General features: G+C 41.7%; 1 protein-coding gene across 2 annotated transcripts in view; it reads left to right on the plus strand.

Annotated features, from left to right (window-relative positions):
* LOC308288172 (scavenger receptor cysteine-rich domain-containing protein DMBT1-like) overlaps window positions 1–12270 on the plus strand; it is a 44067-nt gene extending 31797 nt beyond the window's left edge. For both annotated transcript variants that reach the window (XM_080729531.1, XM_080729532.1), the window contains 10 exons: window positions 1107–1154; window positions 1349–1411; window positions 2530–2589; window positions 2999–3055; window positions 5029–5216; window positions 5709–5932; window positions 7318–7470; window positions 9318–9420; window positions 11031–11205; window positions 11323–12270. In XM_080729531.1, coding sequence (XP_080585657.1) covers window positions 1107–1154; window positions 1349–1411; window positions 2530–2589; window positions 2999–3055; window positions 5029–5216; window positions 5709–5932; window positions 7318–7470; window positions 9318–9420; window positions 11031–11205; window positions 11323–11456 — 1205 coding nt within the window. In that variant the 3' untranslated portion in view covers window positions 11457–12270. The remainder of the gene's footprint in view (window positions 1–1106; window positions 1155–1348; window positions 1412–2529; window positions 2590–2998; window positions 3056–5028; window positions 5217–5708; window positions 5933–7317; window positions 7471–9317; window positions 9421–11030; window positions 11206–11322) is intronic.
* Window positions 12271–20114: the final 7844 nt, after the last annotated feature.

Raw genomic sequence — 20114 nt, forward strand, 5'->3', positions numbered from 1 at the left:
CATTAGCGGCTAGCCATTGGGTCTATGGGACCACCCACCGAGTTTGAGACCAGTAACATGTTGGGAACTGGAGTTATGGCTGTTTAAAGCCCGGCCAATAGGAATACAGAGGGGGCGGGGCTTCAACAATTACAGCTCATTCCTATTGGCCGTCTAAGTCCAGACACCAAGTTTTGAGACGGTACCATGCTGCAAATTGGAGTTATGGCACTTTAAAGCTCAGCCAATGGGAAGAGAGAGGGTGCGGGGCTTCAGCAATTACAGCTTGTCCCTATTGGCCGTCTAAATACACACACACACAAGTTTCGAGACGGTTCCATGCTGCAAACTGGAGTTATGGATGTATAAAGCTCAGCCAATAGGATGACAAAGGGGGCGGGGCTTCAGCAACTACAGCTTGTCACAATCGGCCGTCTAAGTACACACACCAAGTTTTGAGACGGTATCATGCTGCAAACTACAGTTATGGCTGTTTAAATTTCAGCCAATAGGAAGACAGAGGGGCGGGGCTTCAGCAATTACAGCCCGTCCCTATTGGCCGTCTAAGTCCAGACACCAAGTTTCGAGACAGTACCATGCTGCAAATTGGAGCTCTGGCACTTTAAAGCTAGGCCAATAGTTTGTCGACTTCAGCAATTACAGCTCGTCCCTATTGGCCGTCCCTGGAATACTAATCTTTGTGTTGAAAACTTGTACATTTTTAGCGGTAAATATGCCATGAAGTTGCGGAATCTATATCATTTTTATAACTACAACTGCTAGTTTTGTTTTTGAAATTTGCATTTTCACCACGGACAGCTTATGTGGGGGTAGTTTCAGAAGATAATGATATGCACGCTCAACTCTGCCCCTTCCCCCCCATATTAGCCAATCAAATTAATTTATTGCAGTTACTGTACAGAAAGTATTACTTTCAGTACAGTAACTGCAATAAATTAATTTGATTGGGTAATCAGGTTTACATGACATCATCAAAAATATTTGTGAGCATTCAACATCTAAACATCTAGTTAGTGCTCTGCTGTTATTGCTCATTATTTATTAACTTCCTCCATTCTGTGAAATTAGTTCTGTCTTGTTGTGAAACTCTTATCTCTGCTATACAGACGCAACCACAGCACCCTTCCTGGAGATAGACTACAATACTCAAGCAGGTGAGTCCATAACAGATGCATGCTAAAGTGGCTGCTAAAGCACTGGTGAAAAAAGTTATATTTTACTTTTCTTTTTTTTTTTCTTTTTTTCAAGAGTTTACTCTTAATTACAGTCCAATTACATCCCAATTAACTTCCTCCATTCTGTGATAATTGTTCTGTCCTGTTGTGAAACTCATATCTCTGCTATACAGACGCACCCGCAAGCAACGCACCCCTCCTGGATACACACTACACTACACCAGATACTCCACCAGGTCAGTTCATAACAGATGCAGGCTATAGCCTAGTGGCTGCTAAAGCACTAGTTTTATCAGTTTATTTATATTTTCAACTTTTTCAAGAGTTTACTCTTAATTATAGTCCAATGATATCCCAGAAGGCCTCTTTTGCAGACAAAAAAGGAAGGAATGCATACCTCCGCCAGGCCGGGTGGATCTCGCTCCAATGTTATTGCTCATATTTATTAACCTCCTCCACTTCTGTCCGAGACTATTTTTTCGCCCCTGTCCGTCCGTGTGTCATTCTAATCTAATACGATCAGTGTCAAACTGAGTCTGCACTCTCCCTGAAGTATGGTGGCATTGTAAGGTAAAAATGTACGATCTTTATACTGTAAGCTCACAACGTGATTACAAAGTAATGCGTTGTAGGCTTGTAGATTTGTAGATTGGCTATTTCTGAGATGCAAGAGTAAATGCAATTCGTTCATGTGATGAAAACATACGTTATAGTGTTTTGATTGATTGATTGATTGATTGAGTGATTGATTGATCGATCGATTAAATGTTTTATTGACATTTTAAAGGTACAGCAGTAGGATACAAAAGCCAAATGGATTAATCATAAAAAAAGCCTTGTTACAAGGTCTTGTGGTCCGTGAGCAAACATCTAAACATCTAGTTAGTGTTATTGCTCATTATTTATTAAAGGACAACTTTGTTTTTTTACACCAAGGGTTCATGTTTTAGATTACAGAAAAGAAAAGATGAGTGTCAAAATGTTTTCATGTACCGTTTAGCGATTTTAGTATTTTGATTTCAGTGGGTGGTGGCATGCATACAAGTGGCTAAATATGGCTTTTCAGACACAATAAGCCGTCAATAAGTCACATCTGCCCTTGAAATATTGTGGTGCATCTTGGGAATGGACTTCATAGTGTCTAATACATATTTAGCCACTTGCACACATGCAAATCAAAATCGTTAAAATCACTAAAACAATAGAAATAAGTAAATAAAATCATTTTAACACATATTTTATTTCTAAAAAATGAACCCTTGTTGTAAAAAACAAAAACAAAGTTGTCCTTTAACTTCCTCCATTCTGTGATATCTTTTTCTGTCCTGTTGTGAAACTCATATCTGCTATACAGACACAACCACAGCGCCCCTCCTGGAGATACACTACACTACACCAGATCCTACTCCACCAGGTGAGTTCATAACAGATGCTGCTAAAGCACTGCTGCACAAACTGTGTCTCTAGAAAATAAAATGTATGTTTTACTAGTTATTTCTATTTTATTTACTTTATTTTCAAGAGTTTACTCTTAATTCCAGTCCAATTACATCCCAGAAGGCCTCTTTTTAATACAGGCTTAATTCATCTGATGTAAACATATCTGAGTTTTGATATTCCACACTGTTTGACTGGAATTGGCTTCCAAAGTTATTGGGTGGGGCCTATTTGTCAAAGAAGCCCCACCCCATTATTTCATATTAAATGGAAAATGCTAATTACTTCAAACTCCTTCCATACTTTGTATTATTTTCATATTCTATTATTTTGTATTAGTCCATTCTATCTGTCAACTTGTTGTGAAACTCGTATCTGCTATACAGGAACAACCACAGAGACACAAACAACAGCTGCCACTACACCTGATACTGCACCACGAGGTGAGTTCATAAAAGATACAGGCTGCCAGTGGTGCAAAAAAATACTCAAATGTTTTAATACTGCAATGTAGAAAATTTAGAAAAGTTTCCGCTCTGGAGGCCAGAGCAGGACCTCTGTCCGAAACCTTTTAATTCGGCCTATTATAGATACGCTAGGAGGCAGATTCTCGCGAAACACCTTTTTTGCAATGAAACATCCACACCAGGCCAAGGAAGAACAGGCAGATTCACGTTTTACAACTCTTAGTCATAGGTCATACAACCTACATTATTTCTCCCTTTTCATTGTCCAATGACAATGACCCGAAGGGCCCTTTTGAAACACGCTATGTTCTTGTCATGTGCCCCAGACACCAGGGCCGACATCGTCTTTTTAGTGGACGGCTCCACCACGAGCATCGGCACTACCAAAATCTGGATGATCAAGCGGTTCCTCCACAGCTTCATTGAAGGTCTGGACATTGGTTCAGATAAAGTACACGTAGGCCTGGCGCAGTACAGTCACCTGGTATATCGGGAGTTCCTACTGAAGGATCACACCGAGAAAAGACCATTACTAGAGCAAGTGGACAGACTCCTCTACCGAGGTGGAGGCACCAGCACGGGCAAGGCCATCACATTCCTGCAGAGTAATTACTTCACAAAGGAGGCCGGAAGCCGTGCTGACGAGCGGGTACCACAGGTGGTTGTGTTGATCACAGACGGGACCTCGCAAGATGACGTTGCGGGGCCATCCCTGGTCTTGAGGGACCAGGGAGTCACTATGTTTGTCATCGGAGTGGGGGACCACTATGATGAGGATCAACTCAAGTCCATGGTCAGCCAGCCTCATGAACAGTTTCTGATCAAACTTGATAGCTACCTGGCTCTGCAGGGAGCGAAGGAGAGGCAGGCTGCATACTCTCATCTGGGATTCTACCCAATTCCAAGACCCACCTAGTAAGTTATTATATATATATATATATATATATATATATATATATATATATATATATATATATACTTTTTTTTCTGAAGGAGAAAGAAAAACTGTAAATGTCCATATCTGTCCATAAAGTAGGACTGTCACGATATGCCTATAATCCACAATTCGATTAAACTTTCATAATTCGATTTGATTTTCGATACAATATACTATTTCTTTCAAAACCTCCTTTTTTCAGCACTGAGAGCTATATGACTATTAATTTAGTCTGTTGTCTTGATTTGTAAAGAAAAACACTATGAGAATAATAACAAATGAGAATTGTAATGAAAATGAGGGTTAAAAATGAGGGTTATTATTATATGTCTATCTGTCGCCTCTATTTTATTCTCTCCCCCGTCGGAAGCACGTATGCGCCGGATGCAAAAAAAGAAACATAAAGCCTCCTGGCTCGGTGTGTAATTGAACGTGAACATAAGTGAATCCCGATACGGGTTGTGATTTCAATTCACTGATTTTGAGAAGAATTGAGAATCTTTACCATAAAGCAGGGTTCCCCAATAGGCGGCCTGCGGGCCATTTGCGGCCCGCGGCGGGCTACTGTCTGGCCCACACCAAAACCCCAGTAATAATGGTGGTATAAGAGCAGCAACAACACTAGTATATCGTCGTTGTCGGGTGGAAATCTCGTATCTCCAAATTTGTACGCTCTTTCTCAAATCATACAAGGCCGTCGCACAAAAGTAGTGAGAACAGCAGATCTAAAAGCACACAACGCCTCGCGGTGCGAGGCGTTGTGTGCTTGTAGATCGGCTGTTTTCACTAGTTTAAATAATTTTTAAAATGATGAATGCAAAACGAACGGTTTTGGACATACAAGATTTTCACCCGACAACAACGTTATCTGAACTGTTGCTGGAGTAGCGGGAACGCCGCCGTCGCCCCCTGCAATGTCGTGGCCCTCGGCTTGGTACCCTAGACATAATTCAGCCCGTGGGGAAAACTAATTGGGGAACCCTGCCATAAAGTGAATTATTTCTCCATTCAGAGACCTCAGTTCACTGCAGTGAGAGCACCATGACAGTGGTGGTGGAGAAGAACAACCTCGTCCGACGCAACGAGGACAAATTACACCTCGCTGCCTTCAACCATCCATCCTGCAGCCTGACAACTCACTCCAACCACACCCACCTGGTCGCTGTCATCCCATTCAACTCCTGTGGGACCACACTAGAGGTATAATATAAAAGAAATCATAATAATTATAATAGTGATGTCCCGATCACACTATTTTGCTCCAAAATCGATTTCGATCATTTGATTTTGAGGATCTGCCGATACAGATTTTTCCCGATCCCATCTTTCGGCAATGCATTCAGAAAAATAAAAGATAAAAAACACTTTCAAGTTGTCCCTTAAGGTATTTCTTTTAATTTAAATGACAGTATCTATTCTATCCAATATGCCTATAGCTTTTTTTCTTCTTTTTTTTTTTACTTAGTGCAGCATTGGATTTATCTCCAGATTCCGATCTTTTGAAAATCACGAGATAGGCCCCGATCTCCAATCATGTGACCCTAACCCGGGACATCTCTAATAATAACGATAATAATAATCGTGACAATCAGACATAGTTTGAGCCTATAATGTATAGTCTGTAATCGTCAACTAAGCTGTCATGATCGTGGCAGCCATATTTGACATTTTCACTTTTTGTTTTGCTTTCAGGAGCTTGAAGAGAGCCTCGTCTTCAGCAACGCGATCACATCTGCTGACACCGGTGAAGAGGTCAATGGGAAATGTGACGTCCAGGTTGGATTCTCGTGTGTCTATCCCAGACGAACCACTCTGAAGACGGGGACGTTCAAGAACAAAAGCCCATGTGCAGTTTTCGAGAAGGCGTATGGTGCCTTTAATCTGCAGTTTGAATTCTTTGAGAGTGAGAGATTCAGGTAGGGCTGAGGCTGTTTTTGATTAACAAATTAAAACTTGTTGATCGCCAAAGACGTAATTTGATGTGTGTTTTCCGGTTGTTGTTTTTTTTTTAACGATAGATGCCGCTTTTCGCTAACCTATGAGTCACAATTTGTCTCCCAGTGTGGCCGTCAAGTAGGAATCATGTGATGACCAATTACACCAACCATTACAATCACTCCCAATTCTAATGGTTTTGGAAACTGCCTTCCTGCATTCTTTCCTTTTTTTGTGTTGCTTTTTGGCGAAAACAAGCTCCATTCAACTCCCTGGAACAGATTATCACGACGGCACAATTAGTTTTCTCCGATTCTCCGAGATTCTACTGTGTGTTTTAAAGTGACCGGTGCGTGGATTGTGGTGAAGAATAATATACTATGATTTTTCAAAGGCTAGTGAAGTCGCTCTAAATCGCTGGAAAGGGCAGAGTTAGCCTCGGTAACCCAGGCTTTTATTTTCATTTGCGTTCGTCTCAAAAAGAAAAGCCTGTGCTAACGTGTTGACGTGTCAGGCATAGGAAGAGGTAGCTCTGGTCCATAGCGTTAGTGGAGTTCTCCCTAACGCTATGTTCCTCTACATCCCAAATCCTTGGCAAATCAGGAAAGACCTGTCGTCTGGTCCGAAAATAACAAAAACTGTTTCGCCCCTCACCAAACCAAAGGTATCAGTGGACAGTTGAAAGCTTACTCCACTTATTGGACGCGGTCTGAGCCCCCCACCACATGATTACAATACATTTCTAGGGGAAAATGTTCACTGATCTGCGTTTGTGCAGATCAGTGAACTAATCGGATCTCCCGGTTGTTTTCAGACGGTAATTTGAATCCGCCTTTAGACTAAAATCAGCCTGCCTTTGGGATGGCTAGGGCATAGTAGACTCCCTACTGAAATGTTTCTGCCAGGGACCCTCAGAAAAGAAGATTTGTGTTCTAAAAGATTCAAAAACACTTGAAAGAGTTTTCTATAACGTCTAAAAATCACAGATGTACAAGCATGCCAACGTAGGCTATATGTGGCTATATGGCTAACATCTTAAATGACACATATGCCCGGTTTTAATGGGTTAATCGAATAATAGAGAAGTGTGTTTTTGTTTCATATAATAAAAAAAAAGTATCAACGGATCGATTAACCAAGCATGTTTTCATTCATACAATGGTGTAGTGCAAAAAACAAAAGTGATACAAATTTTCATCTTTGATAAATCTTGTATTTTCACTATTTGTAAAGCATTTAGCAATTTTTAAAGATATACTTCATCCCTGTAATGACGTCCTAAAATGTGGTTGATTATCACATTTTATTAAAAGTAATGATATGTTTTATTGATGTAAGAACTAACTGGATTGTTTGGTCCTTCCAGACACCAGCAACATCCAATGGGCGTGTCCCTGAAGGAGAAGATCTACATGCAGGTTGAGGCCACGGCTCCCATCCCTGGAACTCAGCTCTTTGTGGAGTCCTGCAAGGCCATGGTCCAGGATGACAGCCCCACCCACAGCTTCATCCAAAATGGGTAGGGAATGTCATGGATTAAAACAAATACACAGTGTTGTAAAGTTACTAAGTACATTTACTTAAAGCTATAGTGTAAGTTGCTAAACTAGTGGTCAGTAGCGGTATTGCTTTTTTAGGCTGTTTTTCACCCGGTGTCGCCGCGGACCACCAGAGCGGGGCCGCTAACCACCGCGGGACCCACCGCGACCGATACGAATCCGTAGAGGGGTAGAACGTAATTTTCTGACCAGGATTTGGGGAGTAAGAGGCAAGAATCCTTCACCATCGTAAACACTGTTGCTGAGGGAGGCTACTTCCTGAAGAGACGGCAAGACATGCTGTGATTGGCCGGTAGTGTATCATGTGTGTATGATCCGCGATGTGATTGGCCAACGTATACACAACGTATGCAGATGATGCAGATGACATAATTTTGCCGCGAAATCCGGACCCCGGCCAGGATCATAGAAAACATTTTTACAGAAGGCTTTAGGGGCTGAAATTAACGGAGTGGGTGTTCTAAAACTTTAGCGATTTAATAGTTAGGACAACTTTAAGATTTGTTTTATAAAAAAAGTTACATAGTATAACTTTAAGTACTGTACTTAAGTACAGTTTTGAGGTACTTGTAATTTACCTGAGTATTTCCAGTTTTCAGTACTTTTACTTCTACTCCACTACACCTCAGAGGCAAATATTGTAGTTTTACTCCACACAACTTTAGTTTTTAGTTACTTTGCAGATATAAATGATTACATTATAAAACATACATTAATCCACTTTAGCCCCCATCGCGACGCATTGTGATCTTGTAGATCTGCTATTTTCAAAAATGTTGTACTTTTACTTTGGGTACTTTAAGTACATTTTCATGCCAATACTTCTGTACTTTTACTCAAGTACATTTTTAACTCCTGACCTGTACTTGCAACGGATTACTTCTGTATTCCAGTATTGATACTTTTACTTGAGTAAAAAAAGAATTAGTACTTTTTTCCACCACTGCAAATACAAATAAAATAAAAATTGTCGACTACAATATGATTACTTGATTGCACTATAACTGATCACTGTGTGTGACTGACCTGACCTGTGCAGATCTACAACAGCAGATATAAACCAATATACCGTGTACCGTGTTCTATCCATCTGTCATTCAATGTTATATGAGATACTTCAATGGTTTCCTATGGAAATAAGCTTAGTCTTTTCTAGGATCTCCTTTTAGTTGACCTTTTACCAGTGAACTGTACCGTCATGAAACTGTACCTTTTTCTATGCAAACCTCTAATAAAGTCTTCAATCAATCAGACTACTAGTAAGATGCCTCAGGGCGACATGGGCCATCTGGCCAGTGATGTATATCGGACCAGTTACCCATATATGGAGACCCCTGGTACCCATATATGGAGATCCATGTACTTTATATAGAGATATGCTGTGAGCCCAAGCATGCTTACTCAGTTATTCTTCATGTGAAAGTCCTATGATGTCTATGACATCTGACTTCATACCCTTTTATGCCCATACTTGGAGATCCCTGTCTGTAGAACCAGCCATTAGTGTGGTATGTGGCCGATGTGGCCTCCAATATGGGCATTCCCATATGAAGTCCTGTTAGATATGGGATTAATATTGATGACATCAGGGAACTCCATATATGGGCATACAAGGGATTCTGTTAGTGTGACATCGCAGTGAAGCCAGAGCGTGATGTCAGAGCGGAAAACCCATAGAACCACAGTGTCAGGCGTTATAGACAGAGATACATATACATACGGACAAGCTGTGACCGTTCACATACTAAACTTTCGCAATCAATGATAGTTGTTCTTCTATTTAATGATCGTATCATTTCATCACCAGGTGTGTGACAGACAGGACTGTGCAGGTCTACAGCAGTCCCAACATGTCTCAGTTCAGATTTGGGATGGAGGCTCATTCAGACGTTTTCGGAGGCCACAAGGAGGTACATCTTTAACACATGGGAAGCCAAGGTTTATAACATTTCTAGTAGTGTTGCCCGATCCCGATCACGTGATCGGATCGGCCGCCGATATGGTCATTTTTATAAGATCGGAGATCGGGAAAAATATATCGGGGAAAAAAAAAAATCAAAAAAATCAAAAAAATATTTTCTGGGAGTACTGAAAGTTACAGGTAAGATGAATGCGATATGAAATGTAAGCTTACCATAATCACAGTAATCCTTAATCATTTTCAATCATATTCAAGGGCTTTTGGAGAAATGAGACAGACAGAGCACTGCAAAGGGAAGGTGATTGTGTCAGACTCTGTGTCCAGCTGGCAGCTGATGCCAATAAGTAGTAATTGGCCCCTTGTTAATGGATCAAAGGAAGGCAATTATGTCTCTCTGCACTGTCAACTAGCTGCTACTGCATACTTTTCGAGCAGACTGGTTAATTGGTTCTTAACTTATTTTGTTTCAACTTTTAAAATGGCCAATGTTTTACCAGTTTTTATCTAGTTTGTTGATTATTTTTGATGCTGTAATGGTCTATTTTATTTTATTTTTTGAGGTATTAAACAGGTTTTAAAAGTCCTTAAATCGTGACTTCACTGCCAAATTTCAAAGGCCACACCAAAGGTCCGCTGCACAATGATTGAGAAACACTGCACTAGTAGGCCTATATCACTATACACTACTCATAAGCGTTGTTTTTAATTTGTTGATTCAGTGCTGCACTAAGTGATAGAATGAATAGAATTTTTTTTTTCTTTTCCAAAAGATCGGATCGGGAAAGATCGGGATCGAATCGGAAGCAATAATATTTGATCGGTATCGGATCGGGAGAAAAAAAACCCTGATCGGGGCATCCCTAATTTCTAGCTGTTGCTGCTGCCGTCGTTCACTTACGCTTTAATTTTGAAGAGCCTCGGAAGCTTCGTGCGTGTGCACGTGAGTGTCCACTGACGATTGAGGAGGATAATCCATTTGTTTACAAACGCTCGCGAAACTAAAATCCAAACCGGGACCGACCATCACGGTAAAGTGTTAAGCAGTCTTTATGTTATCACTGGTGGGATGTAATATCTAAGTAAATGCATTCAGTCAAGTATGTTGTGTATCCCAAACAAAGGTCAAATTAGCCTTCTTGATTTTGGGGGTTAAAGGGATATTCCACTTTCAAAACAACTTTTGGTCATTTTATCGTCTACTCAGGCTTTTGTGAACACCCTGGCCACATTCTAATTTGCAACTTTCCACGAATTCAATTTTTTTCCCCCAACTTTGCGCATATTTCACATATTTCCCAACTTCATATTTCCCAATAGAAATCACATAAAACCATGCATATTTCTCAACTTTTCACATATTTTGCATACATTTTAAACTTTCCGCATAATTCACAACTGTCCGCTATTTCACCCTCTAAAATCACATAAAAAAACACACATATTTCATTGCAAAATGGATTTTTGAAAGTTTTTTTTTTTTTCTGGTGGGTCTAATCAGCTGCACTGTCATACTGTGTCATGCTCTGTGTGTCCATGCAGTTCTACATCACCTTACAGTAGTTCTCAGTCATGCTGTGTCATGCTCTGTCCATCATACAGGTCTACATCAGCTGCTCAGTCATGCTGTGTCGGACGGGGACTCCTGGGTCCGGATGTTCTCAAGGTTGCGTCTCGATGAGCCTGCGTGGAAAGAGACATGCTAACGCTAACGCTCAGGCTACGCACTCCATTGCCCAGGGACCTTTGCACCTGATCGGAAGCGACGACAGCCGAGGTGAGTCACATTTTCTTTCGATTATGTTTCTTATGTAAACGTCAATAATGTGTGTGTTTGTATTGACTATTTCTATTAAAATGTTGTTGTTTTTTTTTGCTTGAACGTCCTGTTTAGGTTCTGCTCCAATCAACAGCCTGGTCTTCATGGTTGGCTGTGTCCTGGTGTGTGGAGCGGTGCTCTACCATTCCAGGAGCTCCAAAGTTCAGTACCAACGTCTATCAACCAGGGGTGGCAGTGTCTCAGAGTAGAGTCAAGTAGCTGGTAGAGCGGCCGTATGGCAACCGTGAGGTTCGCAGTGACCCAGTCTCCCCTAGAGTTAGTGTCAAAGTGTCCTTGAGCAAGACGCTGAACCCATCATTTCTCTCGATGAACAGGGTGGTGCCTTGCATGTTTCCCGCCGCCATCATTGTACGAATTTTACGAATGTTTGTATGAATGGGTGAATGTAATGCACAATCTATGTAAAGCGCTTTGGATAAACTATATAAATGCACTAAGGCTGGGCGATATTAGGAAAACCTTCGATATTCAATAACATTGTTGAATACCTCGATACCAATGTTACTCACGATATTTGTAAAAACAATTGCATTATATTGTTTTTAATGTTTTTTCTGCTTTAGGTCCAAAGCAGATAAAGAATAGCATATCCATGCATGCACATTGCACAATACACATAGAATAAAGAAATGAAATGCCTTATTTCCATTTTCCAATGGTTTTATAGAAATAACCACACCTGGTAACAGATGGTCTGCTTTTCTGCATGTGCTACGTGCATACATAGTCCGTCTGTTAATTAATTTGCCACATACACCAATACCTCATTTCAAGCCGCCTTCGTTGGTATTTATACCTCGCATGTTGATATCTCGATGATGGTAACTTTTCGATACGTTGCCCAGCCTTAAAATGCACCATTTCAGGGGTTGACATTATAAACGGCCCGGTAGCCCGGATGTGCTTTTAAAACTTTCATGGCCAGCAGAATGCACAAAACACTTGCCCGTTGAGGCCAGTGAAAATAATGCCTTGGAAATAAAATTAAAACATTTAATAATTTCCCTGTAGTGCTGTGTGTTCTGTTTTCTGTGACATAATCTCGGTAATTACCATTAAAACGTAGTGTTACGTGAGCCCTGTCATATTTTGGATCAAAGACAGAGTGTCTGCTCTAGCTCCGCCCCAGACTGCAGCGCATCTCGCTGCACTGCTCGCTCGCTCCCACGATAGGCGCATGTTCATTCACTAGAGCAGGGCAGTCTCACAGAATAGCCTTTTCCTCTTATCTTTGACCTTTTGATTCATCTACAAAATCTTTTTAAAACCACCAGTATCGGTGAAACACCAGGTAAAAACCCATGAAGAAAAAAAAAAGTGAAAATAATAGGAGTCGAAAAAGAGGGAGAAAGGATTTCCAACCACAATGGTGAGACCACTGGAAATGGCTCGCACAAGACAAGTTAAAGGCAAGCAGTAAGCACGATAACTATTAGTGTCCACACTGAAGAACAATACATTATGTAAATCATGCATCAAACACACACTGCACAGTCCACATGTGTAAGCCTACATGGAGGGAGAGAGAGGGGGAGAGAGAGAGATCTCCGACTCTGTGGTGCCGAAACGGGATATAATAATTTAACTTTGTTTTAGTTAGTTTTGTAAACACACAATACAGTTTCAGTTAGTTATCATTTTATTTTTCATTTCAATTTTTATTTAGTTCAGTTAACAGACATGTTTCTTTTTTTCAATTTGTTTTTGTTATTTTGTTAGTTTTCGTTAACTATAATAAACTAGATGCAGACTTTGTAATGTCCAGTTAGACACGATTGGTCATGCTTCGGTTGACATCACAATATATAATTAGTTGTTAACCTTTGTCTGATCTCTGATTGGACAGTATAATATCCAATTAGACAGGAGTGATATGACAATATGTAATATAAATACAAGGTACACATTGATTACGAGTGTGCAAATGGAGAGTATAATGTGCCTAGGCACCCGGGCTCCGAAGAGGATGGCAGTCGGCCGAAGGCATCGGTGTGTGTGGGTCTGGGTGATTGCTGATTGCACACCTGGTGGGTGCCTCTCGCACAGTCATCCTGCTGGGTGCAGACTTTTACAAACTTAATTTTTCTTTCTTTTTAAAGTTACGCTCCAAAGCCTCCCTCTCAATGAGCCACTGAGCTTTTTCGGTTCTCATGCGATCCTCCAATTCATCCCTCTCTTGGGCCCACAGCATTTCTTTATTGTTCCAAAGAGTGTCTTGTTCTTTCCATTCCCACATGGCGCAGGCCAGCTGGTGTTGCAAATCTTTAACGTCTGTATATTGGTCCATTCTCTGTTCCACCAAACCTTTTACCACCTCAAGCCGCTCCCCTGATGATTTCCCTGTGGGAGGCTCCTCCCTATTGCTCCGTGATTGGAAGAGCTTTAACTCTGTTGCCTTCATCTCGTTCTTCATGTCGGTGGTCTTCTGCTGTGCAGATTGGAGTTTTTCATACAAAGCCTCCTTTTCTTTAAACAAGTTGTGTATCTTCAGCCTGGCCTGTTCCATGGTCTCCTCATGTTTCCGCAGAAGTTCTTTCAGTTCATTCTGATCTCGACAGGCTTTGTCTCTCTCAGACAGCACTCTATGGAGGTCTGAGTTTGCCTGCTCTTTATATTTCTTCTCTTCCTGCACCCTCTCATGGAGGAAGCGGAGGTCCTCTTCAATCTTCTGGTTAGTAGACTGTATCCTCCCATAATTCTGCCTCTCCTCATTATATTTATGTTCCATTTCCTGGAAGGCTTGGGAGGTGCTGAGCTCCTTTTTGGTGAGTTGGTTATTCTCCTCATCCAAATTATTATTCTCAGATTCTAGCTGCTCCACTATCAGAAAGACCCTTCTCAGATGATCTATATCAGAATTAATCTTCTGCATGTAACTGTTCTTCTGCTCCTCAATTAACTTTCTGAACTTGGAGACTGGCATCCATTTCTGATCTGTCTCTTTCTGCTCCGCTTCAGAGATGGATGCATTTTTTGATCCCCTCCCCCTGAAGAAGCTCAATGTCACAGGCAAAGAGAAGAAATTCCCTTTGGCTGTGACATTGAGCTTCTTCTCGTAAGTCTCCTTCTCACTGACCCAAACGTATTCTTTTTCTGCCCAAAGGGTGTCTTGCTCTAACCGGTTTCTCCTGATGTGGTCCAGCTTGCTTTCTAGGTATTTAACCCGTTCTTCCAAGATCTCACATTTCTGCTTGTACTCTTCCATGGTCTGATCCAGTCTCTGTTTCCACAGACTTTCTGTCAGGCCAAACTGCTCTGTGATATTCTGCTGTGCTGCGAGAAACTTTTCACACACAACCTCCTTTTCTTCAAGTAATTTGTTTATCATCTGGTCCATTTCCTTTTCCCAGGCTTCCTCTCTCTCAGCTTTCATCCTGTCATTCTCCAGCATCTCCTTGATGAACCTCTGTTCCATCTGGCCCAATTTTTGTTTCCAGACATCCTCCCTGTCGGCCACAATCTCCTTGCTCTCTTGGTCCACCATTAGATCCATTTCCTTTGTCCAGAAGTCCTCTCTCTCAGACAGTATCCGGTCATACTCCTGCCTCTCCTTGAGGAACTTCTGTTCCATCTGGTACATGTCATCTTCCCAGACAGACTCTCTCACAGTTATCATACTCTCACACTCCTTCTGACTCTCCTCTCTCATCACCTGGTCCATATTCGTGATTCTTTGGGCGATGTTGTCAGTCTCCTCTTTCTGAATCTTATTCCCGCTCTCTAGTTGCCTCAGTTTCAGATGATCCATGGTTGCTTTGGATGATGATTGAGCTGTAGAGAACCAAGCCTCCTGTCCTTCTGAACTGAGATATTGGCTACTTTGGATGGTGGAGATGAAATTTCTTTGAACAACAAGTTAAAGAAATACTGAAGTGCCTCCTACTCTTAAATAGCAGAGCTGGTTCTTTTTGAGATTAATGTATAATGTTCGTCTTTTAATACAATAGTTTACGTCAGTAACTATGTTGTTTTGGATGACGTCACCCCTCCAAAATAGGAATTCTGGAGCAATTATTAAGTGATGACGCGAGAGGAGTAGGAGACAATATTCATGGTGTGATGGATATTCTTTAATATGCTGTACATGATATCATGGGGAGAAGTGCGTTAGACACAGTTTGAGACAGATCGGTGGTACGGTACTTCTGCCAAACTCAGGGATCAGACCATAAGTTATATTGATTTAGTTGCTACAAGTACTAGTTGTATCATAACAAGACAGAGAGTCAGGCCTTTTATTTTATTTTACCCGGATGTCCCATTGAGACCAATAATCTCCCTACGTGACAGACCCGGCCAAGGTAGTAGCCCTAAAGAATCATAACATAAATCATTAATCACAACATTTCATATATATATATATATATATATATATGTATGTATGTATGTATGTATGTATGTATGTATGTGCGTGTGCGTGTGCGTGTGTGTGCGTGCGTGTGTGTGTGTGTGCAGGCAGGCAGGCAAACAGACACGAAGAGACACAGAGAATTTCATCTATGGGCATTAAAGGGACACAGACAGACAGAAAGACAAACAGATACAGATCATTTCATATATGGGCATAAAAGGGACAGAAAGGGACAGATGGGTACCTGCATGATTATTAGTGTGGTTGCCTTAACTAGACTATATAGTACTTGTCTGACTTTATTCCTTATATTTATAGATTTTAAGATAGGCTGCTGATCCCCACCTACAAGGCCCTCATAGTATTTGCAATTCAGTGAGCTACCACAGGATGTCAGTAGAAGATTATTTAAAAGAGATGAACGCCTCACTGTCTCTGAGCAGTTTACTGAAAGGCTGACCTTGTAGGCACACACAGGCGCGCACATATACACACGCACGCACGCACGCACATACACGCACGCACGCACGCACGCACACACGCACGCACACACACACATACTTAGTAGACAGTCTGACAAACAAACCATTGAGGAGCACATTGATCATCATCAGTGTGGTGTCAGATTCACAAGTTACAGCAAAGCTGACTATTTGATTGAGTGTTGAGACAAGAGAGCAGACTGAACTGAACTGAACTTACCCTTTACTTGGCAGAGCTTATGAGCAAGACACTGAACCTGATGAGCAGGTTGGTGCTTTGTATGGTTTCGTCCACTGTCGCTGTGTGAAGAATGTGTGGCTGTAACATGTTCTGAGTGCAGCTGTGTAACCGTAATACACATTGCAAATCACTTTGGAGAAAGACGCTATAGTAATGCATCATTTACCATTGTTTGCGGGAAAAGTGCATTTAAGAACAGCTTGTCAAAGGTCAAATCAATTTGTATCTTTATCATTTGGTCTGCAAAATTTGATGCACAACTACAGTAAAAAACTATGTTTTTGAGTGGTGCTACTGTAACTACTCCTACATCTGGCTTTGTATGCATGTCCGTATGAGCACCAGTCACGGACATGAGTGTCGGTATGACTGTCCTTATGAGCACGGACAGCCAGGCCCATACAAGGAGACCGGCGGTAGTGGCTCAGGGGTAGAGTTGCCGTCTTAGAACAAGGAAGGTTTCTGAAGGTTTCCCAGTTCGATCCCGGGGTCCCCCAGAGTTATAGTGTCAAAGAGTCCTTGAGCAAGACTCTGAACCCCTAGTTGCTCCCGGTGAGCAGGTTGTTGCCTTGCATGGTTTCCTCCGCCATCAGTGTATGAAAGAATCGGTGAATGTAATGAACAATCTCTGTAAAGCACCTTGGATAAAGGCGGCAAGGCGGTATATAAATGCACCACTTACAGACGTGCGTTGTGTTTGATACCGCATTGATAATCATACTGGTGCGATTTCCTTTCTGAGTCTTTATTTCTTTCTTTCTTTCTTTCTTTCTTTCTTTCTTTCTTTTTCTGTAAATGTTATGTTAGAGACCGTTTTGTGTTGCTGGTTGTTTTAAAGGTGGGGTAAGTGATTTCACTTAAGTTTCAGTTTACATGTAGGTGACATGCATGGGCCTTCCTCCAATCATGATCAAGTGGGGGCGGGCCTTGGTGCACATAAGGCACCCACTCGACCATGATTGGAGGAAGGCCCCACTCTATCCTGATTGGAGGAAAACCTTTCACCCAACAGTTTTTGAAACTGCTTTTTTCTCCTCACAGGAGATAAGGCTGAAGTCCAAATATGGACCAAACAGTCAGGGGTTTTCAAAGTGGGTGACGGGGCACCCTGGGGTGCCGTGACGGCAGTCCAGGGGTGCCGTGAGATAATTTGATAATATTTGGAAATATATTTGGACACTTATTTAGTAAAATTTGGAAAAATATTTAGTTTAATTTTAAACAGTCAGTTCCAACCAAAATGGCTATTATCTCAATGTTTTCCTCTCAACATAATCGCTAAAATATGCCATAAATATGAGTGAGGTGCTGGGAGTGAAAATTATGAATATAATGGGGTGCCTTGGACGAAAACAATATTTATAGGGGTGCCCTGAGCCGAAAAAGTTTAAGGAACCCCTGGTCTTTAACTAGTACTAAAGACCCATTTTGTTATTATTTGAATTAAATTAAATCACTTACTCTACCAAAAGGCCACAGTGGGGTTTGAACCCAGTGGATGCCACATTGTTAAAGACATTGTGCCGTGATTCTTCAAAAAAGTGTATGGAAAGTGTCTGGATATAAAGCACTGAGCGCACTGGCCAATACAAACTAATACGTGAGTGCGTTCCCATTCCCGGTGCGCATTTGCGAACGCACCCTAAGTATGCCTGGTTGTCAGGTGGGTGGTGACTAGGGGTGTCTTCTAAAAATCGACGAATCGACGCGTCGTTTTAAGCCCCGGGAATCGACGCCAATTGTTTGAGTCGAAGCGAAAATATATATTTTTTTATATCACCAGTTAGCCTACTACTGCCAGTACTGCGGTGCACTGCTGGACTGGTGTGGTGTCATGTACTTCCAATGAGAAGTAGCAATTGGCGAACAGTTATTTATTGTCTCGCACCAGCGTCGGGTTGAAAGTGAGACGGGGGAACGGCCAGAACGGTTCAGACCGCCGCTTCGTTAAAACATTCAGAGCCGGGACGGTGTTCCGTTAAGAGGAGGAAGCACGCTGTCAAAATCCCATATTAAATAACCTGCCACAGCACAAACGCGCGTCCACGAAGTAGTAAACAATCTTCTAAAGTCAAATTAACATACACAAGTGTAGGCTACAAGTTACATTTTCTAATTAAAGTGCTTCTGAATTGTTCCAGTGTTGTAATCCATGATGAATGATTGTGTTTCGCTGTGTTTGCGTCCATGACATGTCCACACTCCTGGCTCAAGCGGGAGCTATGCCTCCACCTTTTTATGATCCTTTTCTGAAATGAATCCGTTCTCGACACTGACTCATTACTCTGTCAGTGCTCTGTGTCCCGCGACTGCGGACTGGATCCCATCGTTCATTTAAAAGAGCCGTTCAAGAGAGCGGAATCGTTCGCGAATGTCTCATCTCTACTGCACGCTGCAGAGAGACGGGGCAGAGTTGAAACAGCGGAGATGTTTTATTTGTTTTAACGGTGTGTTATAACTCTATGGTTGTACACTGCTATGCAGATAACATTTGTGCTCGCGCACCGATATCACCGAAAACACTGTGTATTCAATTCATCTCTTAATGTATTATTCTATTATGTTGACGTGGTTTAAAGCAACACTTTTTTTTTTCTTTTTTTTACACAAAGTAGACTATAAAACGATTCGTCGACGCGTCGGATTAACCCCCGCGACTCGAATCGACTTCATAAATCCTGTGTCGAAGACAGCCCTAGTGGTGACCAAGCTGAAGTTAGCCACACCCACAGTGTTTTGTGTGGTGAAAAGGGGAGGGGATGATAGTGTATTTAAATTGGGCCTGTTGAAAGCTTTCAGCTTCCAGGAAGTAACCAAAAAGGAAGACATATTTGCACATCAGCCTAACCCTAACCCTAACCACACAAGGGAGTCTATTGGAGTAATGTTAACTCCTTAGACCAGGAATGTCAAACTCAAATACACAGTGGGACAACATTTTAAAAATGGTACAAGTCGAGGGCCGGATTGGTTCAATGTTTATTTAAACGCAGGCTTGTGGTCACGGGCCCTCGATACGTGCCAATGCCATAGCAGTGCATTGTGGGACTTGTAGTATTATGGTGATGCGTGTGTAGCAGAGTGACACACTGCCTCAGCCTGATGGCCTCAAAAGTCTAAATTCTCCCCCAGTCCATAGGGATATCCCTTTGGTCTGATGGTTAAGATGTTGGACTTTGCGGGTTCAATATACCAGTGGGCCAGTTAATAGAAATTAAATATCATCCCGCGGGCCAAAGATAATTCATTCACGGGCCTGATTTGGCCCCCGGGCCTTGAGTTTGAGATATGCCTTAGACACATACAAAACAGAAAAAGTACAAAACTATGGAACCACCTCTTTAACCGCTGACCCACTGTTGCCATCCACAACCCAGTCCTCCAGTTGGCCTAGTAAATGTGCTATAGTGAATGATGTGCACATACACACAGAAGCACACTCTCATTAGCCTTTCCCCTCCATCAACATTAGTGGCCATTAGCCAAACAATACTTCAAGCTGATTTAGAGATAATTATGTATCGCCTGCATGTATTGACCTTGGTCTAAGAACTATGAGGCGTGAGAGACCCAGGACCCCAACCTCGTTTTCTTGCCAATTCACTAGAAGAGCTTCCTTGCTGAGTTCAGCTTTCTGGCATAATGTAGATGTCCTTGTATTTCCTCAGCACATATTCAAGGCGCAGTCATTACTGTAAATGAAATTAAGCTTGGCTAAGCTGTAGTGACTACTTGGTGGGTTGCAACTTGAAAGTCACTATGCAGTAAAATC

The sequence above is a fragment of the Nannobrachium achirus genome (assembly GCF_963921795.1).
Source record: "Nannobrachium achirus genome assembly, chromosome: 7".
NCBI lineage: Eukaryota > Metazoa > Chordata > Actinopteri > Myctophiformes > Myctophidae > Nannobrachium > Nannobrachium achirus.